The following is a 23989-nucleotide window of genomic DNA, read 5'->3' as shown; positions in this document are numbered from 1 at the left end:
ACTCTATTTATTGTATTTGGATGAAAAAAAAGGCAATCCCCATTTGGATGAGAATAATTCCTATTCTGCATTCTGTGATAATCTATTATTCCTTCCTATTTGTTGTTTATGTGCATCAAAGTATATAAATGTGTTGAAGTATATAAAAAGTCGAAACTTTACTGACCCACAGAATCCATTTTATGTAAGCCCCCCCTCCCGCTGTAACAGGGAAAAGAAAAGAACCAGCTGAAAAACGCAGTCTGATCACAAAAAAGGCAACTAGGACTGAAAATTGGGAGTCAGCTGCTCTGGTCTTCATTCCACTTTCCTCAGCAAAACTTTTGGCATGCAAACATATTCACACGTTTTGTGCCAAAAGAGAGTGGCAGAGAGAAAGGAGACAGTGCGAGTGGGAGAGAAAGAGAGAATAGATGCATGGAGAAGAGAATGAGAGGTAGGTGAAGACAATAGCAGTGAGGGACAGTGGAAGTAAAAGAGAAATGGATGGAGAGTGAAACAGTGGGAGTGGGAGCAAAATATAGAGGAGACAGTGGAAATGAAAAATACAGATGAGTGGAGACCTTATATAGACTTGGAAAGTCTGGGCACTTCTAGACCAGAGAACTTTAACATGTAGATATGGGGGAGGACACATTTTGGACCAAAATTGGGTATAGTGGAAGAACTAAGTTGGATACCACAACCACTGCCACCCCCCCTGAATTTTTAAGATGTCGAGGTATAGTGGAGACAGTGGCCATGGGACAGAAAGGCTAAAGGAGACAGTATAGTGAGAGAGGCAGAATGAGGATTGACAAAGCTGGTTCCTGACTTTTCTGTCAAGTCTTTTAATGACTTTGTGCTCTGAGAGGAGCATTTTTCAGCTGGTTCTTATTTGTTTCATGAATAACATTTGCAGATGAATATTTTATGCATGCATTACTCCATATTACTGCGTAAAAGAAAACTGAACTTTCTGACTACTCTTTTTCTTACCTTTAGAAAAACAAGGTTATACACACATATCTTAATATGATCAAATACAATCGGCAATATAGGTATGCTCTTGTAAGGTATTTTAAATGTCAAACCTGAAGGTTTAGATAATGTGCAGTTGTTTTTGCAGAAATATCAGTAATATTGACATGCACAGTTCTGATATTGTATTTTATGGACTCAGATAATACAATGTATTTTTGTTGAGAAACTGAAAAGTAATGAAACTGTAATTAATAGAATGTAGATGAATAGAAATATAAGTTTTCTTCCTAATGTAATTACTGTTATAGAGTTATTGAAAATCATGCATAATGCATTGCAGTGTTCTGTTGTATAATGGTAGTCTTCTGATGTTTTGCTACATACTGTTCAGACTTTATACTAAATATTATACAGGGTGCAACAGGAGGAATGGACAATATTGAGGTATATGACAGGAATAATCACTCAAAGAAAAAAAAATTCTAGTAAAGATGGGCTTTAAAATGCATACCTTAAGGGCTATGAGCACGGAGATGTATTTGAAATTAGCAAAGATGAAAAAGTCCTCGTACCTCTCAAGGTAGTAGGCACTTCAGAGCCCATGTTACTGGAATTTTTTTTCTTGTTTTGGACTGTACTATCACCTCTCAAAATATGGAGAGCAAAGAAGTTGCAGTAGAAGAGATTTGTTCATAGTATCGAAGATGAAAAAGTGCTCTATCTCTTGAGGTATGCATTTTAGAGCCCAGGTTTAATAGACTTGTTTGCTTTCAGTGATTGTTCCTGCTGTAACCCTGAACATTGAGCATTCCTCCTGTGACATCCTTCAGGTGTTACTGTATTTTTGTACACGCGAAACTGTTTTCATATAAGTGATATTTAAAGAATTTAGTTATTAAATTTGTCTTCCTTTTTTCTGCCCTTAGAAAACTGCTTCTGGCCGATTATACATGGATGATGGAGAGACCTTTGAATACAAGAAAGGAGCATATTTGTATTTATCTCTTGAATTTGCTGGAAATAAACTTACATCAAGGTAACTGAAAAAAGATAGAGAAAATTCTTAATTCAATATTTGTATAAAACCATTGACAGAAGCTGAGAAATAGGATTGTGTAATATATTTATTTAGGGTAAACTTAGCTAATTTTGCAGTATTAAGGTTTTTTTGCCTCTAGTATTTAAAAGAAATATTAAAAATGGAATTTTTGTGTCAAATGATAAGTAAAAGTAGTATAATTCGTTGATATAAATGTTAAAGATTGAGAGTTAAATTTCAGATACAAAAAGCTTTCTTAAAATAGTGCTGATTTACTGTATTAATAAGAACTCGGGCAATTTTTCAACACTCGGGAAATTTCGCAGTAGCAGTTACAATTCTAAGAAAATACTTTGGTGTCATCAGAACATGATTTAATGTAACCAGAGCCATGCAGGGTAGCCGTGCAGTCTAAGGCACCATGCCTCGGTTCACACGGCCCCTCCGCCTCACCCCGCCCCCCTCCGCCTCCCCCTCCCCCCATCGGAGGTTAGAGTCCTCCCTTGTGTGTGTGTGTGTGTGTGCGTGTGTGTGTGTGTGTGTGTGTGTGTTGTCCTTGGTGTAAGTTAGATTAAGCAGTGTGTATGCCTAGGGACAGATGACGTTAGCAGTGTTGTCCCATAGTAATTTACTTTACTATGTTTGCTATTACTACAGCAGTATAAGTAATGTAATCAAAGGTAATATAATCATTTAATTACATACTTTAACATAAAGATGAATAATAAAATAAACAAAATTATTTACTGCAGGCATACAAAATCTTAAAATTGGAAATGTAATTGAAGCTAGTTCTCAAAATCGAAAATGTGATTCAAGTTAATCGGAATCAGCATCACTGCATAAACAGCCTGTGAACTGAGCATAGTACACCTTCAGTCTTCGGCAAGACAGATGAAACCAGTACTCACACTTCAAACAACAAATCTACTCTTGGCCATCATTATATCATCTTCGTAATTTCCACCACATGATGAACAAATGTTGTCATACTTCCCTGCATTTCTTATTAATCTTCTCTGTACAGGCATACATCATCTTGTTGAAGGAACTACTTGTGTGTGTGTGCATGCTTGCTATTTTCCAATTCTAGCTTTTAAAGTACTCATTTTCCTTGTTGCCTCTCTGCTGGAACATTCCCCTTTGATTTGGAATTTATTCTTTCTACTTCCCTTTCTTCAGGGGTCTTTAGGCCTCATGCAACCAACATGCCTTCATCAGCAATAACTCTGGTTGAAGTAGCTGCATGTCTCCTCTTTCTCCATGATTTTATGGATTTTGGAAGAGGCATGTTAATTTCTTCCCAGATATTTTCAGTTTGATCTGTTGACACTTTTATCTCAGATGGCACATTATGAACAGCTTCTTTTTGCTGTGCTGGTACACATCCATCTACTGTTCTTTCAGGTAGCTCTACTTGCTGCGAATTGAAGGTCACATGAACTTGGGAAACCTTCAAAGTGACATCTAGAATGGCATCTCTATTTATGGGAAAAATTCCAGTTTTAGAAAAACCACTCTTGTTGGTGGCTGGAGATATAGTTTCATCCATGGACTTCTTGAACAGATGGTAAAAATCCATCCTTGTAGGCTCGTAACCACAGTTTTCATAAAGTATCTCACATTCCTTTCTAAGCCATTTTTAGAGGGCCAAACATGGACACATCACATGGCTGCAAGATCTGAGTGGTGTGATGGAAAGATAACAAAAATAATGCCATTATCATGTCTGAATTGTAGAACTTCTGGAGAGACATGGCTAGAATGAGTGTCCATCAATAGCAGAACAGGACAAGCGAGAGGAATGTGATTAATGAAGTGCTTCAAGGACTCCAAGAACATTTCCGAATTTATTCAGCCATTTTTTGACTGCTAACTGGCTCAATGGAGGAGCATTTTCCTTCAAGCTATCGGTGACACAAACCCCCTTGAAAATAAACAGGGGAGGCACTGTTTGCCCCATAGCATTGGCAGCAATCATAACTGTTGGTCTCCCCCTTTTCAGCAGTTGTCTTGCTGGTTGACACATTTCCCTTCTTTCAATGAAACAATTTTATTGGCTTATTCACCATTGAAAATCCTGTTTTGCTAGATTTCAAATTAGATTTGGCTTTGTCCCGAGCCCTGTTTCCTCATACACAGTACGTAGCATATCATAAAAATCATTCAAATTAGAACGATTCAAAGTTGCGGCCCTATGATATGACAGATTTTCTGGATGACGTAAACTTAAGCCATATCGTTTCTTAAATGAATTCCACCAGTCCCATCCTGCCTTGTCTCTTTCTTCCCCAAATGGGTTCCCCTGAGGTATCTCTGATGCTAATTTGCGAGCCTAACAACGCGTATCACTCGCCGACAGTCCGAAACCCAGTTCTTGCATTTCAGTTGCATACTTAACCGATTCAGTTTCCTCTTCCTTTTGTTAAAAAGAAGGGGCGCCCCTTTTTCATGAGAGCACAGTCCACAGGATTGGCATAAACTCTGTCTATCCTTTAGGGTGTTGTAAGGCATGCCAAAATCTTTACTGTATCTATAAATTGACCAGCCATCCTTTAACACCCTTTGTACAGCTTCTTCCAAATCCTTTCTGCTGTACTGTTCTCCATATTTGCCTCTAGGTTTAGACATCTGTAATAAATTAAACCAATAAATACCTTAAGACTTCCTTTACGAATGTCAGTATTGCATTCAGATCATGAAAGCACTTTAATTCAGCATAACAACATGTAAAATACGTTATTTTATTTGATTCGCGTGCTTCTCGAACTGCTTTATGCACTCGCCAGCAGCACCAAATCTTTGAGAACTTCAGTACTGGAAAAAGTGAATTACAAGCAAACTATTGGTGTCAAAATGGTGAACAAGACCTCAAAGTAAATAGAGGACTGTGAAGAAACCATCAATAAAAGTCTTATACTTACATTTCAGATTATATCAGCAGTATCGATAAAAAACCAGAAAGCTGTCACCGAACACATGCTACACTGAAAATATTCTCAACCACACTGGAAAAAATTTTGTCACAGCAACAAGGATGCTCTCCGGTAGCTGTTTTCTCAATCACACGCTGCTGTCAGGTGCTGCCACCTGTGGTGCAGTGTTCGTATTTAAAATCAGCTCATACAATTTCGCAGTGAAAGGATATGTTTGGTACTGCGAAATTAGCTGTACTACAAAATTAGCTGAGTTTGCCCTATTTTTCAGACCAGTGCTTATATTTCATAATTTTATGACAAATATCTATGTGCCACTTCTGAGTTTGTGCCAAATAAAATTGTTTTGGTTCTTGCTGGAAAACTGTATCACCCAATCATATGATGTGCCACAAACTTTGTAGATGAAGCAAAGCTACATATGTCTCTAGTTCATTTCTTAGTAAAACTTTTACTTTTGTGTAAAAAATTAAATACTGCTTTTTGGGATTTGCATATGTTCTCCACTATGCAGTCCTTCTCATTTTGAATCTGAGGAAACTTTTTCATAAAAAAAAGAAAAAAAGAAAGAGAAAAAGAAACAGAAACAATTGATTTTTCCACATCTTATAGTTTGACATCACAGAATGATAATGAATTGGTTTTCTTTTTCTTATTGCCCATTGTTGTTGTGATAATTTGCCGGTAAGTAAATCACCGTGCATATTTTGGAAAGGTTGCTGTGAAGAATGTAGTTGAGTAGTTTGACTTTGGTGGATTGTAGGTCTCAGATTGCCTCATATAGCTGTCATATCAAAATTGTTTCTAATGTTGGAACGAGAACAATATCTATTTACATTCTCAAAAATATGTGTGAGATGTATTGGAGGTTGCTTGCCACAAGATTGGCAGTCACGTGCCTCTCACTTTGTTATTGCCACCTGCTATGCAGAGTACGGTGCTGCCTCGTGTTTCTCTTTTTCATATGCTGCCAGTACAAGCTGAAGCTGCAAACGAAAATCTTGCTGAAGTGAAAAGACACCGGGAGCCATCAGCTTTTGATGCTGACTGGATGCTCTCTCTCTCTCTCTCTCTCTCTCTCTCTCTCTCTCTCTCTCTTAAGCGTCCTGATTTCATTAAACTTTGTGACAGGCATAAAATAAATCTGGAAGTTAACTAAATTCCTGTCACTTATGAATACTGCTCATGCAGCTGGACAAAGCGGAGAAGTAAACAGGATTTTTATTATCGTCATGGGCCTCTCCCATTATTTCAAATACATTTTCTGCCATTGTGCAGAGTTCATCACCCACTGCTGCACCATCAGTGGTGACTGATTGCACTTAAAGTCCAGCAACATTTTTTCTGAATACTCCTCAAATTGAATCACATACTACCTTATGATACTGAACTGTTGAGAAGTGCTGCCTGCAGTTGATTAATCTGTAACCATTATTTATGTATGTACCACCATGAATAAAGTACCATACTATGTGGTCTCATAAAAAATAAACTTTTCTTGGTTGCATTTTTAATGTCATTCACACACTTTCATCAGCTTACCTTATTGTATTTAATAGTTCCTCAACAAGAGAAATAAAATGTCAAAAATTTATGTTCTGTTTTGTCAGAGTAGCCGATAGTAGACTCATTCTGTAGAATACATGGAATTTATGTTCGTGTTGGAAGATCTCATGGGATACCACAGCCAAACTATGGTTGATATTTGTAGCATTGTATGGGTACACCAAGTACTTCCTTTTGTTTTTCAGGCTATTGAGCATTAAATCATAAGCCACAATAATGTTCTCTTCAGAATAGCTCATGATTGCAACAAACAGAAACTTGATTCCTGCTGTATCGTCGTATGGGGAGCCCACCACGTATCGGATCATCCCAGTGGGAACATAGTGTCAACTGATAAGCATAATGGCGAGTGATCATTATTGCAACATGCCATTCAATCTTCATTGCAGTGTGTTGTATCGCATATCATATTGTCTCAGTGTGAACCATGGCTGAAAGAAAACTTGGTCTGTGGTATGAATGAATAAAGATACCCATTTCTAATATCCATTCAAAAAAAGTGTCAGAAGGCTTTTTTTACCTTACAACGGAATTTTCATACAAGTAGAAGAGCACAGTTATGTACTCCTTAATTCCAATAAAAAATTCAATCATTTGAAATCTGATAGTGCTCTCTGTTAAGTTGCTGGTGGAACCCAAAATACATTCTCACTGTTCAACTTTTTAGGTACTTTCTGTTACCAAATTTTCTATTCTCAAACTTTCTCTTTGTAGCAGAGAATATACAACAGTGAACCCCTGCAACATATTAAAGCTGCCTGCTTGACTGAGGTCTGAGTCAGCTTTCTATCTGCTCTTCCAAATGAACCATCTGAATGCAACCAACAAAAAGGAATAATCCTTGTTTGAACAATACTCCAGCACACATATCTAACTTGAAGCTTCTTCCAGTACTCCTTGTATAAAATTCACCCCAGAAAAATAAATCCACTCTATCTGGATAGTATGTTAGTGTATTTATTGATTAAATGCAAAAATTGCCTCTTTTTTAAGCAAACATTTGTCATTGTCCTGTGACAATTGCTTTTTTCAAGCATTACATGTTGCTAAAGTCCTCAATGTATAATCCAGTTGAAGAAATAATAAAAAGCAAATAATGTCCTTTGCATATGCTTCTAGTGGTAGGAGTATTGTCAATGTTTGCCATATATAGCCAGTCATCAAAAGTAGAGAGAAGTGATCTAAGGTATGGCCACCAAGTTTACTGATTGATACTTATGTTCAAATGCTTTGAATCTTAATTGAAACAGCATTATAATTTAAAATAAATTTTATAGTTAATATCAGCAGCCAAGTGTTAATTTCTGATGATAACAAAATGTATAGTGTAATGGTATGATGAAAAATATAAAATTTAATAGTTGACATCATAAGGGTTACCTGTAATTTAAATAATATACATAATTGGAAAGCGGATCGTAGTGTGTTTTTATTTGCAAATACTAACCTGTCCTGTGTCTCCAAAAAGAAGTAAATCAGTGTTTTCTGCACACTTGGAGACCAATAATTATTTTCTTTTTGCTACATTATTGCAATGAATGATTTAATTAATTTGAAGAAGAAATGTTAATTTTTGCTAATAATAGTAGTAAAGGGAAACATTTTTTGCCAAGTAAACTAACTTTTTGCTTTTTTATTCCATTCTTTACAGGAAAATCAGGAAAGAAGGAAGTTTTTCAACCAAATCTTGGCTAGAAAGGGTGGTAATCATGGGTATTGAATCAGGAATTAAGAGTGCAGTTGTTGAAAGTAAAGGTAAGCTATAATCTCTCTACCCCTCATAGTCTTCGCTATGGTTCCAATTATTTACTGTTCATTTTTTTATTTTATTTTTTATTGCAGGTACTGGAAAAATAACTGTAAATACTATATATGACAACAACAGCAATGTGTTAGTAGTGCGAAAACCAAGTATAAATATGGCTGAAGAATGGAGTATATTGTTGCAGTGATTTTTGTAGCTCTCGTTGTTTTTGTATGGCCAAAAATGGCTGACTGTCTTTAGGGAACATGGGTTGTCAGTGTAAGAGTTAAAAGTGGTAGAACAGTGTTTTTAAGAGATTTATTGTCAATACTGGATTACTTTTTTACTTAAAGTAAAGTTTTGATGTGAGGGGTGCCTGTATATTTTGTATTTATTTTAGGAATATTTGTTTATGAAGTACAGATATTTTTTTTATTTGTTTGCATGTGTTTAATGTGCATCCTGAATTTTGAATACAGTTCCTTATTGATCCTGTATCTATAATCACATTCCATTGTGAACAAAACATTTCAGTTGAATTATATTGTAAGTATTTTGCAGCTGTATACATCTCTAAGAATAAAAAATACACACACATAAAAGAATCAGTTATGGAACATTTTGCATCTGTTCATTTGTTGAGAAGATACATCACCTCTATAGAGTTTCAAAATCGCATTACAGATTTCATCAATCAACCGTGTTGAGAAAGTATGTCAATTGCAGTAGTTTTGTTTTACCATATTTTTTAAAGTATGAGCTATTCTAAACTTGTCAAATGTATATGGGGGATAATATCTTTTTTTGGTTTCTTGTGTTCTGAGTGACTGCATGTGCATGTGTATTGTAAGATTGAAATGTTTAAATTATTATTTTTCCAGCTGTAGTTCGGACTTTTTCACTAGCATGTGTAATTCTTTAGGGTCATATGTAAGATAATTACAGGAGGTTACTCTGCTTGTAGCATATTTTAAGAGTCAGTCTTATTTTTCAGCAATGTTGACCTTGTGCAGAAATGTTTGGTGTATTCCTGAACGGGGTGGTATAGTAGGCTGGAAGGTATACTCTTCTGATTCCTTCGAAGCACTGTAATCCATTCTAAGTGTAAAACAGGAAATCTGTTTATGGCAAAAAAATTAAGGGAAAATTGCTGAAAATGGTGAGAGCTGTGGAGCGTGTTTGATATGATTCTTATGTAACAATACGGGAGATGGAAAGTTGCTACTCACCATATAGCACAGGTGCTGGGTCGCGATAGGCACCATAAAAAGATTCACACAATCATAGCTTTCTGCAGTTCAGAGAGCAATACTGGCCCTACAACTTATCTTAGAAAATAGATTAAGGAAAGGCAAACCTACATTTCTAGCATTTGTAGACCTAGAGAAAACTTATGACAATGTTGACTGGAATACTCTCTTTCAAATTGTGAAGGTGGCAGTGGTAAAATACAGGGAGCGAAAGGCTATTTTCAATTTGTACAAAAACCAGATGGCAGTTATAAGAGTCAAAGGGCATGAAAGGGAAGCAGTGGTTGGGAAGGGAGTGAGACAGGGGTGTGTAGTTTCAGCTCTCTGAAACCGCAGATGTGTGTGCAAGTTGCACTTGCGTGAGTGTGTGTGTGTGTGTGTGTGTGTGTGTGTGTGTGTGTGTGTGTGCGCATCTCCGGGCTGGGACTACTCAGGAGGACGTTGTTATCAGGAGAAAGAAAACTAGCGTTCTACGGGTCGGAGCGTGGAATGTCAGATCCCTTAATCGGGCAGGTAGGTTAGAAAATTTAAAAAGGGAAATGTATAGGTTAAAGTTAGATATAGTGGGAATTAGCGAAGTTTGGTGGCAGGAGGAACAAGACTTCAGTTCAGGTGAATACAGGGTTATAAATACAAAATCAAATAGGGGTAATGCAGGAGTAGGTTTAATAATGAATTAAAAAGATAGGAGTGCGGGTAAGCTACTACAAACAGCATAGTGAATACATTATTGTGGCCAAGATAGACACGAAGCCTATGCCTACAACAATAGTACAAGTTTATATGCCAACTAGCTCAGCAGATGACAAGGAGACTGATGAAATGTATGATGAGATAAAAGAAATTATTCAGATAGTGAAGGGAGACAAAAATTTAATAGTCATGGGTGACTGGAATTCGATAGTAGGAACAGGAAGAGAAGGAGACGTAGAAGGTGAATATGGAATGGGGGTAAGAAATGAAAGAGGAAGCCGTCTCGTAGAATTTTGCGTGGAGCATAACTTAATCATAGCTAACGCTTGGTTCAAGAATCATGAAAGAAGGTTGTATACATGGAAGAGGCCTCGAGATACTCAAAGGTACTTAAGGTAAGGTTATATAGTGGTCAGACAGATTTAGGAACCAGGTTTTAAATTGTAAGACATTTCCAGGGGCAGATGTGGATAGGAAAGGACATGTACAATCCATATGTTTGCAACGGAACAAATATAAGAATTCGGCCCACTCACAAAAATCTAGTCACAAGGCCCATGTCATTAATGCAGTATATTCAAAGTCGGCAACAGGCATTAACGAAACAAGCAAGCATGCAGTTTCTTCAGTGATGCGCCAGTCCAACAAACTTTTTGTTCATTTGCTTCTGCCTGCCTGTGTGGCCGAGCGGTTCTAGGCACTTCAGTCTGGGACCGCATGACTGCTACAGTCGCAGGTTCGAATCCTGCCTTGGGCATGGATGTGTGTGATGTCCTTAGGTTGGTTAGGTTATAGTAGTTCAAAGTTCTAGGGGACTGATGACCTCAGATGCTAAGTCTCCTAGTGCTCAGAGCCATTTGAACCATTTGCTTCTTCGTGAGAAACATGTGAAATTTCAGCTGGATACAGGTGCCTCTCTCACATTGTTAAATCATCACACATACAAACTGTTAGGCTCCCCACACCTGTCTAAAACTAGCATGCACCTGAGGGCTTATAATGGACAAGACATTCCCGTTCTCGGAAAATGTACATTGCCTGCCATGTATTGCTCACATACGTGAACTGTGACTTACCTGGTGCTACAGTCACTCAAGTGTGAGAACATTTTTGGTCTTGATTCTTTTGATTTGTTTGGCTTTAACATTCAGGACAATGTATTGTCAGAGTCTGCATTCTATACAAAAGACAGTGTAGCTAACTTACTAAAAGAATTCCCAGAACTCTTTTCTGAAAATTTAGGCAAGGCTAACAATTTTCTGGCACACAGATGAGGCGCTGGATGCTACCTTTCAAAAATTGATTTGTGTGGCGCGTATCTTCAAATACCACTTGATAAAGAGTCTCAAATGTGTGTGTGTAGCAAATACTCATTTGGGTTTGTTTAAATACTTGCGCTTGCCTTTTGGTTTCCGCACCTGCTATTTTCCAATGTTTTTTGGAACAGCTGACTGTATAAGTGCCAAACTGTTCAAAAAGAAAATTGTAAATGAAGAAATTATCGAAATGGTGTGGAAATGGTTGGTAAGTGCGCGGGCAAGAAACTTAACATCATCTCGACTATGCTGCGGAGTGAGGCTCTAAAAGTCGCTACAGAGCTTGGAACTACGGAGTTTAAGGCATCTGCAGGATGGCTTGGAAGTTTCAAAGCTAGGCACAGCATTGTGTGGAATGAAGTGTGTTGGGAAGCTAAGGATGTGCAGGGAAGTGTAGTAACAGAACGGAAGACAATGCTGTCCAACTTAATTGTGAATGGCCTGAAAGACGTGTTCAGTGCCAATGAAACAGGACTGTGTTATTGTGCGCTGCCTTCAAAATCACTAGCAGTTCAAGGTGAAAAGCGTACCGGCAGAAAAATGTCCAAGGAAAGACTCGCTGTACTGCTGTGTGGCTATGTGTTAGGTGAAATGGAGAAGCCACTGGTGACTGGAGAGGCAGCAAAACCTCTTTGTTTCAAAACAAACATCAGTAAGCTTCCAGTCACATGGCGAAGCAATAAAAAGGCATGGATGGTGAGTGGTCTTATGAAAGAATAGCTGGGCTCTTTCATTGCCAAAATGAAAAAAGGAAATCACCAAGTTCTCCTTTTCCCAGACGATGCAACCTGCCACCCGAAAGTAATGTTATCAAACGTGAAATTGGCTTGGTTCCCTCCAGGTTCAACCAGCCCCACACAACCCATGGACCAGGGGGTTATTTACACATTCAAGTGTCATTATAGGCAGTTACTAATGCAATCTCTCTTTCTTAGTGTTGAAGAAGCCAAAAGTGCATTTGCTCTTGAACGGTCAGTTTCTGTCCTGGATGCAGTATATTGGATTGGCTTGGTAGTAAAGGAAATAAAACCCGAAACTGTCACCAAGTTCTTCAACAACGCAGGGTTTTGGGGTCAAGAACAAGGCACTTCTGTGGCCATCAAAGTTCAAGAAAATGCAGCAACAATTGCAGAATTAATGAAAATGCGAAACATTTCATGTAGTGCAGATGATTTCATTCAATGTTATGACTTTGTCAACTCGCTCCACTTTCTCTTAAGCAACAGATTTAATAGAAATCTGCAACACAGAGGATGTTGATGAAGAAACAAAGGAAGAAGAAGAACAAAATGATGTCCCTAGAAAAATTAATACGCCTGAAGAAGCCATTGAATACATAAATGATATTATGCAATTTGCAGCACACACAAATTCTCCCAACTTGTTGGAACTATTGTATGGTCCAAAAAATTGCGTAGAAAAAAAAAAACAGTTTTGAACAGGAAATAAAACAAGTTTCCCTCACTGATATGTGGCGAAAAAAGTGAAATCTAAAGAAAATAAACTTGGGAGTAATATGTATATCAATACAATAATAAAGGGATTTAAAGTTCGAGTAAAAATATAGAAATACCATGTTACTTATCAATAGTCCAATGTTCTGTTGTTCAATATACAGTAAATGAACATCTACTGTGCTGGAGTGAAGGTACGTAAACACAGTATATGCATAATTTAAAATTTTTAAAGTACTTTAGTGCGTGATACCTGACAAATTTTATGTAGCCCAGTGAGTTTTGTGTAATCTGGAAACTTATCCAATTTGGAAAATTATTTTAGTCCCAGGCGATTCCATTTTAAGAAAGTTTTACAGTATCTCTATTTCCAACCACTAGCTCAATACATAGTATCAATACTAGGAATAAGAACAATCTACAGAAGACCTAAAATCACTTACATTGGTCCTAAAAGGGGTCCAATACTCAGGAACACACATTTTCAATAAATTGCCAGCAACCATTAAAAACTTGGTTTCAGATAAAGCACAGTTTAAACAGTTTGAATGACTTTCTGAATAGCAACTACTCCTACTCTATAGATGAATATCTTAACAGAGCCTATTAAGTAAGCTTAAGTAAAAATTTCTGTTGGATTTCCATTTTGACAGCACTTGGTTCAAATGGCTCTGAGCACTATGGGACTTAACTGCTGAGGTCATTAGTCCCCTAGAACTTAGAACTAGTTAAACCTAACTAACCTAAGGACATCACAAACATCCATGCCCGAGGCAGGATTCGAACCTGCGACCGTAGCGGTCTTGCGGTTCCAGACTGCAGCGCCTTTAACCGCACGGCCACTTCGGCCGGCGACAGCACTTGGTCAAAACAGTCAAGATTAGGTATTTTGTGTATGATAAATTTATTAATAGTGAATAACAATGTTTCATTCTGACAGTGTGTTAATTCTGTAAATATTAGCTGTTTCAGTTTACCCCATTGTATACACCAGTTTTGACAATCTTGTGAGAAATGATCAAGATAGTATGTATTATATTCAAATGTTTTATGTTATACTTTCTGAAATGTTCCACACCCATGAGAATCATCTCATTTTTTGGGTCTATGGAACGAAAACTGAATCTAATCTAATATATTTTAAAAGATGGCCATTTGGCCAAAAGCTTACCTGCTTAGCAGTCTTTTGTACCTGTCTGCGACTCAGCATCTCCTATATTTTGAGTAGCAATCTATCCTTTTCATAATAGTGTCATTTTTCCATCCCAAATTTTCCATTGTTTAAACTATACAGTAGGAAATTCTGTGGTAAGATTTTTTGCTACATCTACCACTTATTCCAAATATGGTGGTTAGTGCATGTGGCAGCCATAGGTGTTGTAGCTACTGCTGGTTGCCCAGAACTTGGTAAATCTTAATGTTTCACAAGGCGTTTGTGGTGGTAAATACCACTACAGACAAGTTGTGTGTCCTTATGTCTTTTTACTAATGAATGATACACTACCTTATAGTTTTCATATGTACTTTAAGTAAAAACACAGATATTGTGGAGGGTTCTTGTTTTAATTGCTTGTGCCAAGAGATTTCTCTTGAAAATGGAATAGCGATCGCAACAACTTCATGAGAGGAAATACCTGCTCGGGTGTGAATATATGAGTTCCGGAGATTGGTGACCTACTTTGAAGAGGTGCGCAAGTTCTGATAAGATATAAATAAATAATTTCAACACTGGTTCTTCATTGATTTAGAGAGACAAATGAACTCCTCTTTAGGTGTCATTTCTAACTGGAAATACTGTGTTGGGACGTTGTAACTTACAGAAGGTATCAAAGTAATCCATTCAGTGATGTATGTGTTTATTGGCAATATGCAGTTGTTAACAGGAATGGATGTCTGATGTTCTTTACAGAGGATAGAATTGTGGACAAAGGTACCTCACCTGCTGAAACACTGCACAGATGAAAGTGTGTTGAGTGATCATGACGATGGTCATTGAAGAGGTTTGTGACAAAAAATAAGAGGATCACGATTGCAAAAGTCAATGCAGAACTCAGTGTCGCACTTGTGAATCCTGTCTGCACCAAAACAACACAAGAGCTTCAGAAGCTGGTAATTGCAGGACAAGCTGTAATTCCAAAACCCCTAATCAGTGATACAAATGCCCTTAACAGGAAAATATGTTGTCATAACCACAACCTGGACTACCGAGCAATGGAAAAATTTCTTTTGGGCAGATGAGTCTTGTTTCACGCATTTTCAAATTCTGAATGAGTTTACAACCAAAGAGTGAAATGTGCTGGAGGTTTAGTGATGACTTGGGCAGCCATATCATAGTATTCCGTGGTTACTCCAACAGGTCACATTACTGACAAGGATTGTGAGACCATTTTGACTGATCAGATCCATCCCATGGTACATCATTCCACAATAGTGACCTTGTGTTCCAAGACAACACATCATCTATTCACACAGCTTGCATCGTCCAGGACTGGTTTTGTGAGCACAATGATAAATTTTTACATCTCCCTTGGCCACAAAAGTCACTAGATTTCAATATTATTGAGACTTTGTGGTCTCTCTTTGGAGAGAAGGGTGCATGCTCGCTATCCACCATCATTATTATGTGAACTTCCCACTGTTTTGCAAGAAGATTGGTGTAAGATTCCGCTCAAAACCATACGGGACCGGTATTCAGCCATTCCCGAGACTAATGGAAGCTGTTTTGAAAGCCAATGGATTTCCTGCACCGTATAAGACAAAGTAATTTTTTTCCTCCCATATTTCTGTAACCCATCCCCCTTTCCTGTACAAACAGGGTATCCATACCGGTAATTAAAGTTATAGTTCCCAAAGCTGAAGAAAGAGAAGCACTGCTCAGAATGACATCAAATTTGAACAGTGTATTACTGATGCAGGGGGAAACGTCATGAAACAACAAAAATTTAATTGAAATCTTACCAATAGATGGCACAGTAATCATCAGAATATGCACACCAACAGATGCGCAGCACATGGCTATTCTTCAATTTGCATCTGAGACAGTCAACACGACTGTCTCCATGAAGGATCACGCACTGCTGGTGAAACTGTTTTACGAGAATAGTGACTGTGCACCAGTAATCCTGCAGAAGTTCTGCACACTCAAGGGTATGGATGAAGGAATTGGTCCAAAGTCTGCTAAGAGTGTGGAAAAAATAACAGAATTCAAAAAAGGCAGGTGCTTTTGAAGTGAAGTGTGGCAGAGGGAGGAGATTAGTTGATCTACATTTGTCAAAGATGTGGACACAGCATTGCAGGAGGGATCAAGCAGTGGGGAGCAACTTGTTCAGGAACTGCTTCTTGTTGACGTGACATCTAGATTCCATTCAAGCCTGCTTTTTTTTTTGTCATCATCCTCATTCTCAAGACTGATCTGATGATGTAATGGCCCATGCTAGTCTGTCATGCATAAATATCAACAGCTCTACTTATTTACTGCAACCACAATCCATTGGAACCGGTGTACCAATCAAGCCTTGGCATCCGTATGCAATTGTGCCACAAAGATTTCTCCCTGACTCGATTCAGTACTTCTTTACTGGAATCCCAACTTGCTCTCTCACCTTTAGCCTTCATCTGTAACCTCACATTTCAAATCTTCTTTTATTGTCTGTACCATTTATCGTTGTTTCACTTCAATATGATGCTACACGTAAGACAAATACTTTCAGAAAATATTTAACTTGACCAATTTGGATACATTGAAGAATGAGATTGTGTATTAATTGATTATAATTAGGTGACTCTGACTACTCACCTATGAAGTATTTAACTAGTTTTGAGCCATTTGAGGCTAATATTCAGATAAGGCATGCGAAATATATGTACTGATATTGGTAGTGTAATATTGAAAACTGGAATTCAGTTGTGTGACAAGAAGAAAGAAACACTTTAATGTATAGCCTTATGTTTTAATTAAAACTCTAAGAAAACATCCCATTTGTAGTTAAACCCAGCAGATTATATCATTATAATTTGCTATAACATGATCCTACTTGGGAAAGGAGATCCATAGTTTTAATTTGGAACCCAATGGTTAATCTGCACATCATTGAGAGTGATTGCTATGTTAAAATGCAGACTGAATAATCTGTAGTGCGACCGCTTTGACTCCTGCAACCTTTTGGTTTCCAAGAATGTGCTTTACTTAGTCCACCAGTCCTGACTTGATGTTAATGTGACAGTATTTTCAGACTGCGACCATATTAACTTCCACATAACTACCAGTTGGTTCCAGGTGAGTCTTTTAAATTATTTCGTGAAGGGCAATGTGTGTGCCTGTGACGAAAGAAGGGGCAGAGCAAAATATAAATGTAATTAATGCAATTTCTAAATACACATCAACATAAAACTAACTTGTCACAGGCACGGTTTCTTTGATTTTTTTGTGAAGTCATTGACTGCAACTTTAACTGTAAGTTTTCATTATTTATTTATTTCACTGTCGCAATTGCAAGTGTGGAGTCATTTTCAAGTGGAAGATGAAAATTGAAACCAATAAAATGTGTGGATAGCAAAATGAAAGGCATCATATTATAACATTAAATGAAGACAATTTAAAGAGTGTTACTTAAAAAGTTAGTACATATCAGACATGTCTAAATAACATATCATCAGAATATTACAAAATGTATGTGGACCTATATACCAGGCATTTCATCATAAGATCTGAATGACAATTTAAAACTGGATTACAGCTAACATTACACATGGCATCTACGTTTCAATGTGCTGTGCTGTGCTGTGCTGTGATAATGCTGGCCAGCACAGTAGTGTTGTACACAGAAACTGTGCCCATCAAAATTCGTTTGCAATGCTTCAGAGATTATTTTTCGAGTCACAACCACAGTATGAGCTAAGCTATATATTCTTTACAGTACCAGTGCACTATAAAGGAAGATTGTTCATTCTGCCTGGCATTCGACATAGTCTTATAAATTCACAATTGTGCATGGAATTGAAATTTGCCAAATATTTTGTATTTCCATTAGGCATTGGGTGAGTGGTATGGAATTGCATAGCTATGTAGATATAATTTTATATGAGGCACTGCAGTTTCTTGTTATTTACATGTTCACAGCACTCAAGCATGTATATGAATACAGCACATTTATGCACTAGGATTGCTGGAAATAAAGACATGTTGGCAAATGTTCATATTGTTTGATCCCTCCCGCCTTCCTTCCTCCCCTCCCTCCCTCCCTTTTACACTCCCCCTTTCCCTCTTCTTAAGTAAGATGTTATATATGTTTTTTAGCTGTGTTGATTGCTACTTATGCTGCATATTTATAATATGTGTTAATATTGGCATTGATTGTCGAAGTGACTGTACATCACCATGCATTTTGTTGTTTTTGCCGGATGTGTTGTCCTCATTCATTTATGTTACCCACAGCAGAATAGCTCAGGATTTTATATCATGATATATATGCTTACTGTTTCAGAACCATGATTCGTTTATTTCTAAAAGTTATTTATTTATTTATTTTTAATTAGGAATCATTTAATGGTTTGGATTTATGTGAGATACTGTGGATACTGTTCCTCTTCCTCAATATGGCACTGACACTCCAAAGATTATGTATCTTATATTGTGGTTGTTACATGAATAATAATCCATGAGGTACAAACAAACATCAGTGTTTTATGATGTTTGGCCATTGTTAAGCTTGCCACAGTGCAGTGTTGGCCAGCCAGCATAATCACAGCACAGTATATTGAAGAGTGAGTAATATTTTTAATTCACACTCGGGTATTATGATAAGATCACTGGTATGTACACTGATCAGCCAGAACATTATGACCTCTTTCCTATTATCGATATAAACCCACCCAGGCAATAGCAGCGTTACATGGTGAGGAATGACTGCTAGTTGGGCACATGTACAGTGCATGTAGTATCATTGAGCATGCTCTCCATCTGTAGAATGGGCAAGGTGTGCGACCTATCTGGAAACTGCACCATGTGTCGGTTGTTTGAGGAGTGCTGTGGTGAGTGTCGTCAATATGTGGCAAGGTGAAACCACATTAAAATATTTTGGGGTTGGCCAGCCACTCACTACTACAGAAGTTGGACGTCATAGGCTGGGCCTAGTGGTAAAACAGGACAGGCGGAACTGTGGTGGAACTAACATCAGACTTTAATGGTGGGCTGAGAGTACAAGTGTGAATGCACACACAGTGCATCGAACACTAACCATTTACAATCTGTGATTGTTTCACTTGGACGAGAGGACCTAGTCCTTTCCGCATAAACACAGACTACACACCATTGTGAAGCCACCACCAGCTTGCACAATGCCTTAACAACTTGGGTCCTAGCTTCATGGAGTCTGTGCCACACTGAAACCCGTGTCAGCTCTTACCAACTGAAATAAGGACTCATCTTACCAGGACACAGTTTTCTAGTCATCTAGGGTCTGATCGATATAGTCATGAGACCAGGAGAGGCACTGCAGGCTATGTTGTGCTGTTAGCAAAGGCACTCTCATTGGTCGTCTGCTGCCATAGTCCTTTAACACTAAATTTCACCACACTGTCCTAATGGATATGTTCCTTGTATGTCCCACATTGATTTCTGTGGTTATTTCTCACAGTGTTGCTTATCTGTCAGCACTGACAACTCTACGCAAATGCCATGGCTCGTTAAATGAAGGCCATCGGCCACTGTGTTGCCCACGGTGAGAGGTAATGCCTGAAATCTGTAGGCTCTTGACACTGTGGATCTCAGAATATTTAACTTCCTAATATATTTGCAGACTGGAATGTCCTGTGTGTCTAGCTTCAACTACCATTCCATGTTCAGGTCTGTTAATCCCTGTCATGCAGCCATAATCATGTCGGAAACCTTTTCTTGTGAATTACCTGAGTACAAATGATAGCTCCACAAACACGCTGCCCTTCTTTACTTTATGTTTGCGATTCCGCTGCTATCTGTATAAGTGCATATAGCTGTCTCATGACTTTTGTCAACTCAGTGTGTTTACAGCTGTGATCCCCAACCAAGGAAAAATATTTATCAACTGTTCGAAGTTTTTGATGATTTCAGTATTTTTCTTCTATATGTAGCAACTGTTGTGCTTCCTGATGGACTTTTTATTTACTGGATCCAGCGGAGAATTAATATTGTGCTTCCTTTCTTCTTCATCTTAGTTGATCTTTGCCTAGGTTGCAAATTACAAGATTACTTCTCCTGATTGAATTACTCTTGCTGGAAGGCAACATGGTATACCAACTTCTACTATTCTTCAGTGATTATTCAGACAGTTTTCATATACAGGGTGGCTATAGTTAAACTTTCACTACTTGAGGGACTCTGTAAAAATGAGTGATTGTAGGACAATGAAACTGTGAAAACGTTTGTAAGGACATGTGGAAGAGAAATGACAAATAAACCCCTGAATGAAAGACATTTTAATTTACACATTTGTTATTTGCGTACCATGTTTACATACTGTGTTACAAACACTGCTCAATGTAACGCTCATCTGCTTCCACAACACCCTGGAGCTTCATTAGAGATACCATTTCACATTGTTCACAGAACTTCTTGAATGATGGACCATGAGATGTTTAGCTTCAACACCAGTGCAGAAAAAGGAGCTCTTTGTATTCCTTTAATGTGTCAATAACAGAAAGAGCAGCAGTACTATTACCGTTGCTTTGGTAAAACAAATTTACGAGTAAAGCCCAGCTCACCATGTCTAGATGCATGTTAACTAGCTAGAACTGTAATGCACACTGATGCTTTTGTTTCAAATCTATGTTGCCTTGCTGGTGTCAGTGCCTAACAAGAAGTTAAGAAACTGACACTATTAAAAACACAAAGCCTGCAGCATAGTGTGAACATAATTTCTATAAAGTTGGGTTTCATATGGTAAATAGTTTTCTGTCCACACTGGCTCCAGTAGTGAAAGTTTATTTATAAACAGCCTGTATATACTCCATGTATTATCCACAAATAAGTATAATATCCTTCAGGTATTACTAAATCTGTTCTTAATATCCAACTTGTGGCTTTGTACAAGTTCCTTTCATGTAGCATGAAGGATTCAAAATGACAGATCAGTTTGTAATTTGTATTTTTTAATGTCAGTACAGCCATAGTTATCTTTTTCTTTTCCTAATGTAGACTAGCAATACACGGAGGTTGTATATAGTGCCCATGCAAATACTTCTTCTAATGAAGTTACTGCAACAATGGTCTCATCTCAAAGACTTTCATTGTCCCTCGGTATGGTTCTCACCAAGCAGTGAAGCAATAAATTGGCACAATAGTCATTCTTTCCAATAAAATAATTTGTTTTCTCATTCTTTCATTCATGAGTATCATTCATTGATAAGAATGCATGCGAGTAAACCTAACTATTGTGATGTGATACTTAACATCAGAGATCACCACCATATTTATGATGCATTATACAATAAAAGAGTACTCTAAATTGTAGCAGTTTTTAATAAAGGGTATTATCTACAGATTTCTTGTTCCCTGTAACAACAGCAACAAAACCTGCTACTGCTGCTACTACTACTACTACTACTACATGAAGTGACAATTCTGCAATAAGGCTTAAAATTTTCTGTTTTTTTCTCCAGGTTTCATACTTTACAATGTTAAAAGACGTATTTGTCTGCTGTGAATGTTGCTCTTTATGTATTACATGCACTTGACTTCGTATCAACTATTTTTTAAATCTTTTATCGTTACAAACACCTTCCTTAAACTACGGAGATAGAGGGGGGTTTATGGGTGCTCAACATCGAGGTCATCAGCGGAGATAGAGATCGTGAGCAGTGTTGAATCTTCTCCATACACTACGTATGTCAGCATATATTATATTTTTGCACTGCATGCATTTGCTTTGTACCTCCTTATCTGCAAAGTCCAGTCCTTCATTTACTGCATTACAAATCATACAAACCATAATGATGAAAAAAAAAAAAAATCGTAAGATTTTATTTCTCTACTCCTGTATAATCCTGTTTTACACAAGATGATTAGTTTGTTTCATTCCTCACTAATTTTTTGTTCCTGCATCAAATAAATCAAAGGACTGTTGACTAAAAAAAATCACAGCTCGAAGCCTTCATGCTAGGCTGCTTTAGTGTATTCGGAGATGCCAGAAGACAATTACCAGGGTAGAGAAGACACTGCAGCACACGTGAGAACCAGCTGCTGCAGTTTGAGTGTCCACACACATTACAGTGCTCTGCGGCAGGATTGAAGCAAGGCTGTGTAATAAGTGTATGCTTTACTTCTACCTCCTCGCTGTTTGAAACTCCAGTACATGGGTTTCTTCATCGGGCCACAGACACGCAGGACATCATACATCCAGCACAGGGTAGAGGAATGCAGACTCACTTCTGCACGGTATGTCACTGCTTGCAGCAATACATACAGATGTTCTTCCTTTTTCTTACTTCCTAAGGAAACTGAGTGCACAAACAAAGAAACTACTCAAAGCTGCCATGCCAGCACTTATTAAGATTATATAGGGTATCAAAATAAATATGTGACTGGACTGAGGATTTCTAGGTAGGAGTAGTGGAAAAATGGAGAGTCATCAGTACGTGCAGAAGTGACTTCTAGCGTGCACCAAAAAAGTGTGTTGGGACCCTTGGTATTTTATGTTGTATGTTAATAATGTGGTAGACAATATTAATAGTAACTTCAGACTTTCTGGAAATGGTGGATGATTGTTGTTACTGTTGTGGTTTTCAGTCCAAAGACTGAACTGCAGCACTATGTGCTAGTCTATCCTGTGCAATGTTCATCATCTCTGCATGACTACTGCAACTTACATCCATTTTAACCTTGGTCTCCCTCAGCATTTTTTTACCTCTCACACTTCCCTCCATTGCAAAACAGGTGATTCCTAGATGGCTTCGCTTGTGGTCCTTCTTTTATTTGAATTTTTCTTTCCCCAGTTCAGTTCAGTACCACCTCTTTAATTATTCTATGTACCCATCTAATCATCAACATTCTTCTGTTGCACAGTAATTCAAAAGCTTCTAATGTCATCATGACTCAACTGTTTGTTGTCCATTTTTCACTTCCATATGGGGCTACACTCCAAATAAATATCACCAGAAATATCTCCCCAACACTTAAATTCGTATTTGTTGCAAACAAATTTATCTTTTTCAGAAATGCTTTCCTTGCTATTGTCAGTCTGCATTTTATATTCTCTCTTCTTCTGCTGTCTTCAGTAAATAGCTGCCCTAAAAGCAAAATTTGTCTACTACTTTTAGTGCCTCATTTCCTAATCAAATTCCATTGTGATTTTTGATTGTTACATTTATTTAATGAATGTAGCACTGGTGGAAAATCTCAAACTATTGAAAAATATCGGAAGTGGTATCAGCTTTTTAAAGAGGTCGAAGAAACAAGTGTGAAAGTTATAGAGGCACTAGCCTCCTAAACTCAGCCTACAAAATATTTGCAAAAATAATCAATAATTTTATAAGAACTATAACAGATTCTGTTATTAGAAGAACCAAGAGGATTCCGGAAAGGTCATTCATGCCGTGATAACATACACTAAAAAAAATTGAGAGAAATAACAGGAAGTCAATTTAGATACACATACAACTTTTATTGACTTCAAAACATCTTTTGACAGTGGACACAAAAATGATGATAAAAGTTGATAATAATATAAGTGAACAAATCACTACCAATGTGTTGCCTGTCACCAACAAACAAACAAAAATTATATATAATGATCTGACTAAGAACTCGGGAGACCCTGTAAATCCTGGTATACATATTAATAGAAATAAATATGTTAATATTCACATGCATGCAGATGATTTTGGAAGAAAAGTAAGGGTAAAGAGAATATAACCTTTGGATATCAACAAAGAAAACTAAAATCATGGCCCACCATGGAAAATACTTCATCTGCCCAAAAACAGTAATAAGTAATAGTCTACACCATGAACAGGTCTCCAATTTTATGATGTGACATAAGCTGTGATATGCATAAG

General features: G+C 37.5%; 1 protein-coding gene and 1 long non-coding RNA gene across 2 annotated transcripts in view; one reads left to right on the top strand and one right to left on the bottom strand.

Moving 5' to 3' along the window:
• Positions 1-8745, top strand: part of LOC126236903 (neutral alpha-glucosidase AB) — a 126790-nt gene extending 118045 nt beyond the window's left edge. The window contains exons 15-17 of the mRNA XM_049946552.1: positions 1890-1999; positions 8156-8259; positions 8347-8745. Of these exons, the coding sequence (XP_049802509.1) occupies positions 1890-1999; positions 8156-8259; positions 8347-8456 (324 nt within the window). The 3' untranslated portion in view covers positions 8457-8745. The remainder of the gene's footprint in view (positions 1-1889; positions 2000-8155; positions 8260-8346) is intronic.
• Positions 1-23989, bottom strand: part of LOC126236905 (uncharacterized) — an 80653-nt gene that overhangs the window by 17197 nt on the left and 39467 nt on the right. The window lies entirely within an intron of this gene.

Source organism: Schistocerca nitens, chromosome 2 (genome assembly GCF_023898315.1).
Source record: "Schistocerca nitens isolate TAMUIC-IGC-003100 chromosome 2, iqSchNite1.1, whole genome shotgun sequence".
Lineage (NCBI taxonomy): Eukaryota > Metazoa > Arthropoda > Insecta > Orthoptera > Acrididae > Schistocerca > Schistocerca nitens.
This window is presented reverse-complemented; position numbering and strand designations above follow the sequence as displayed.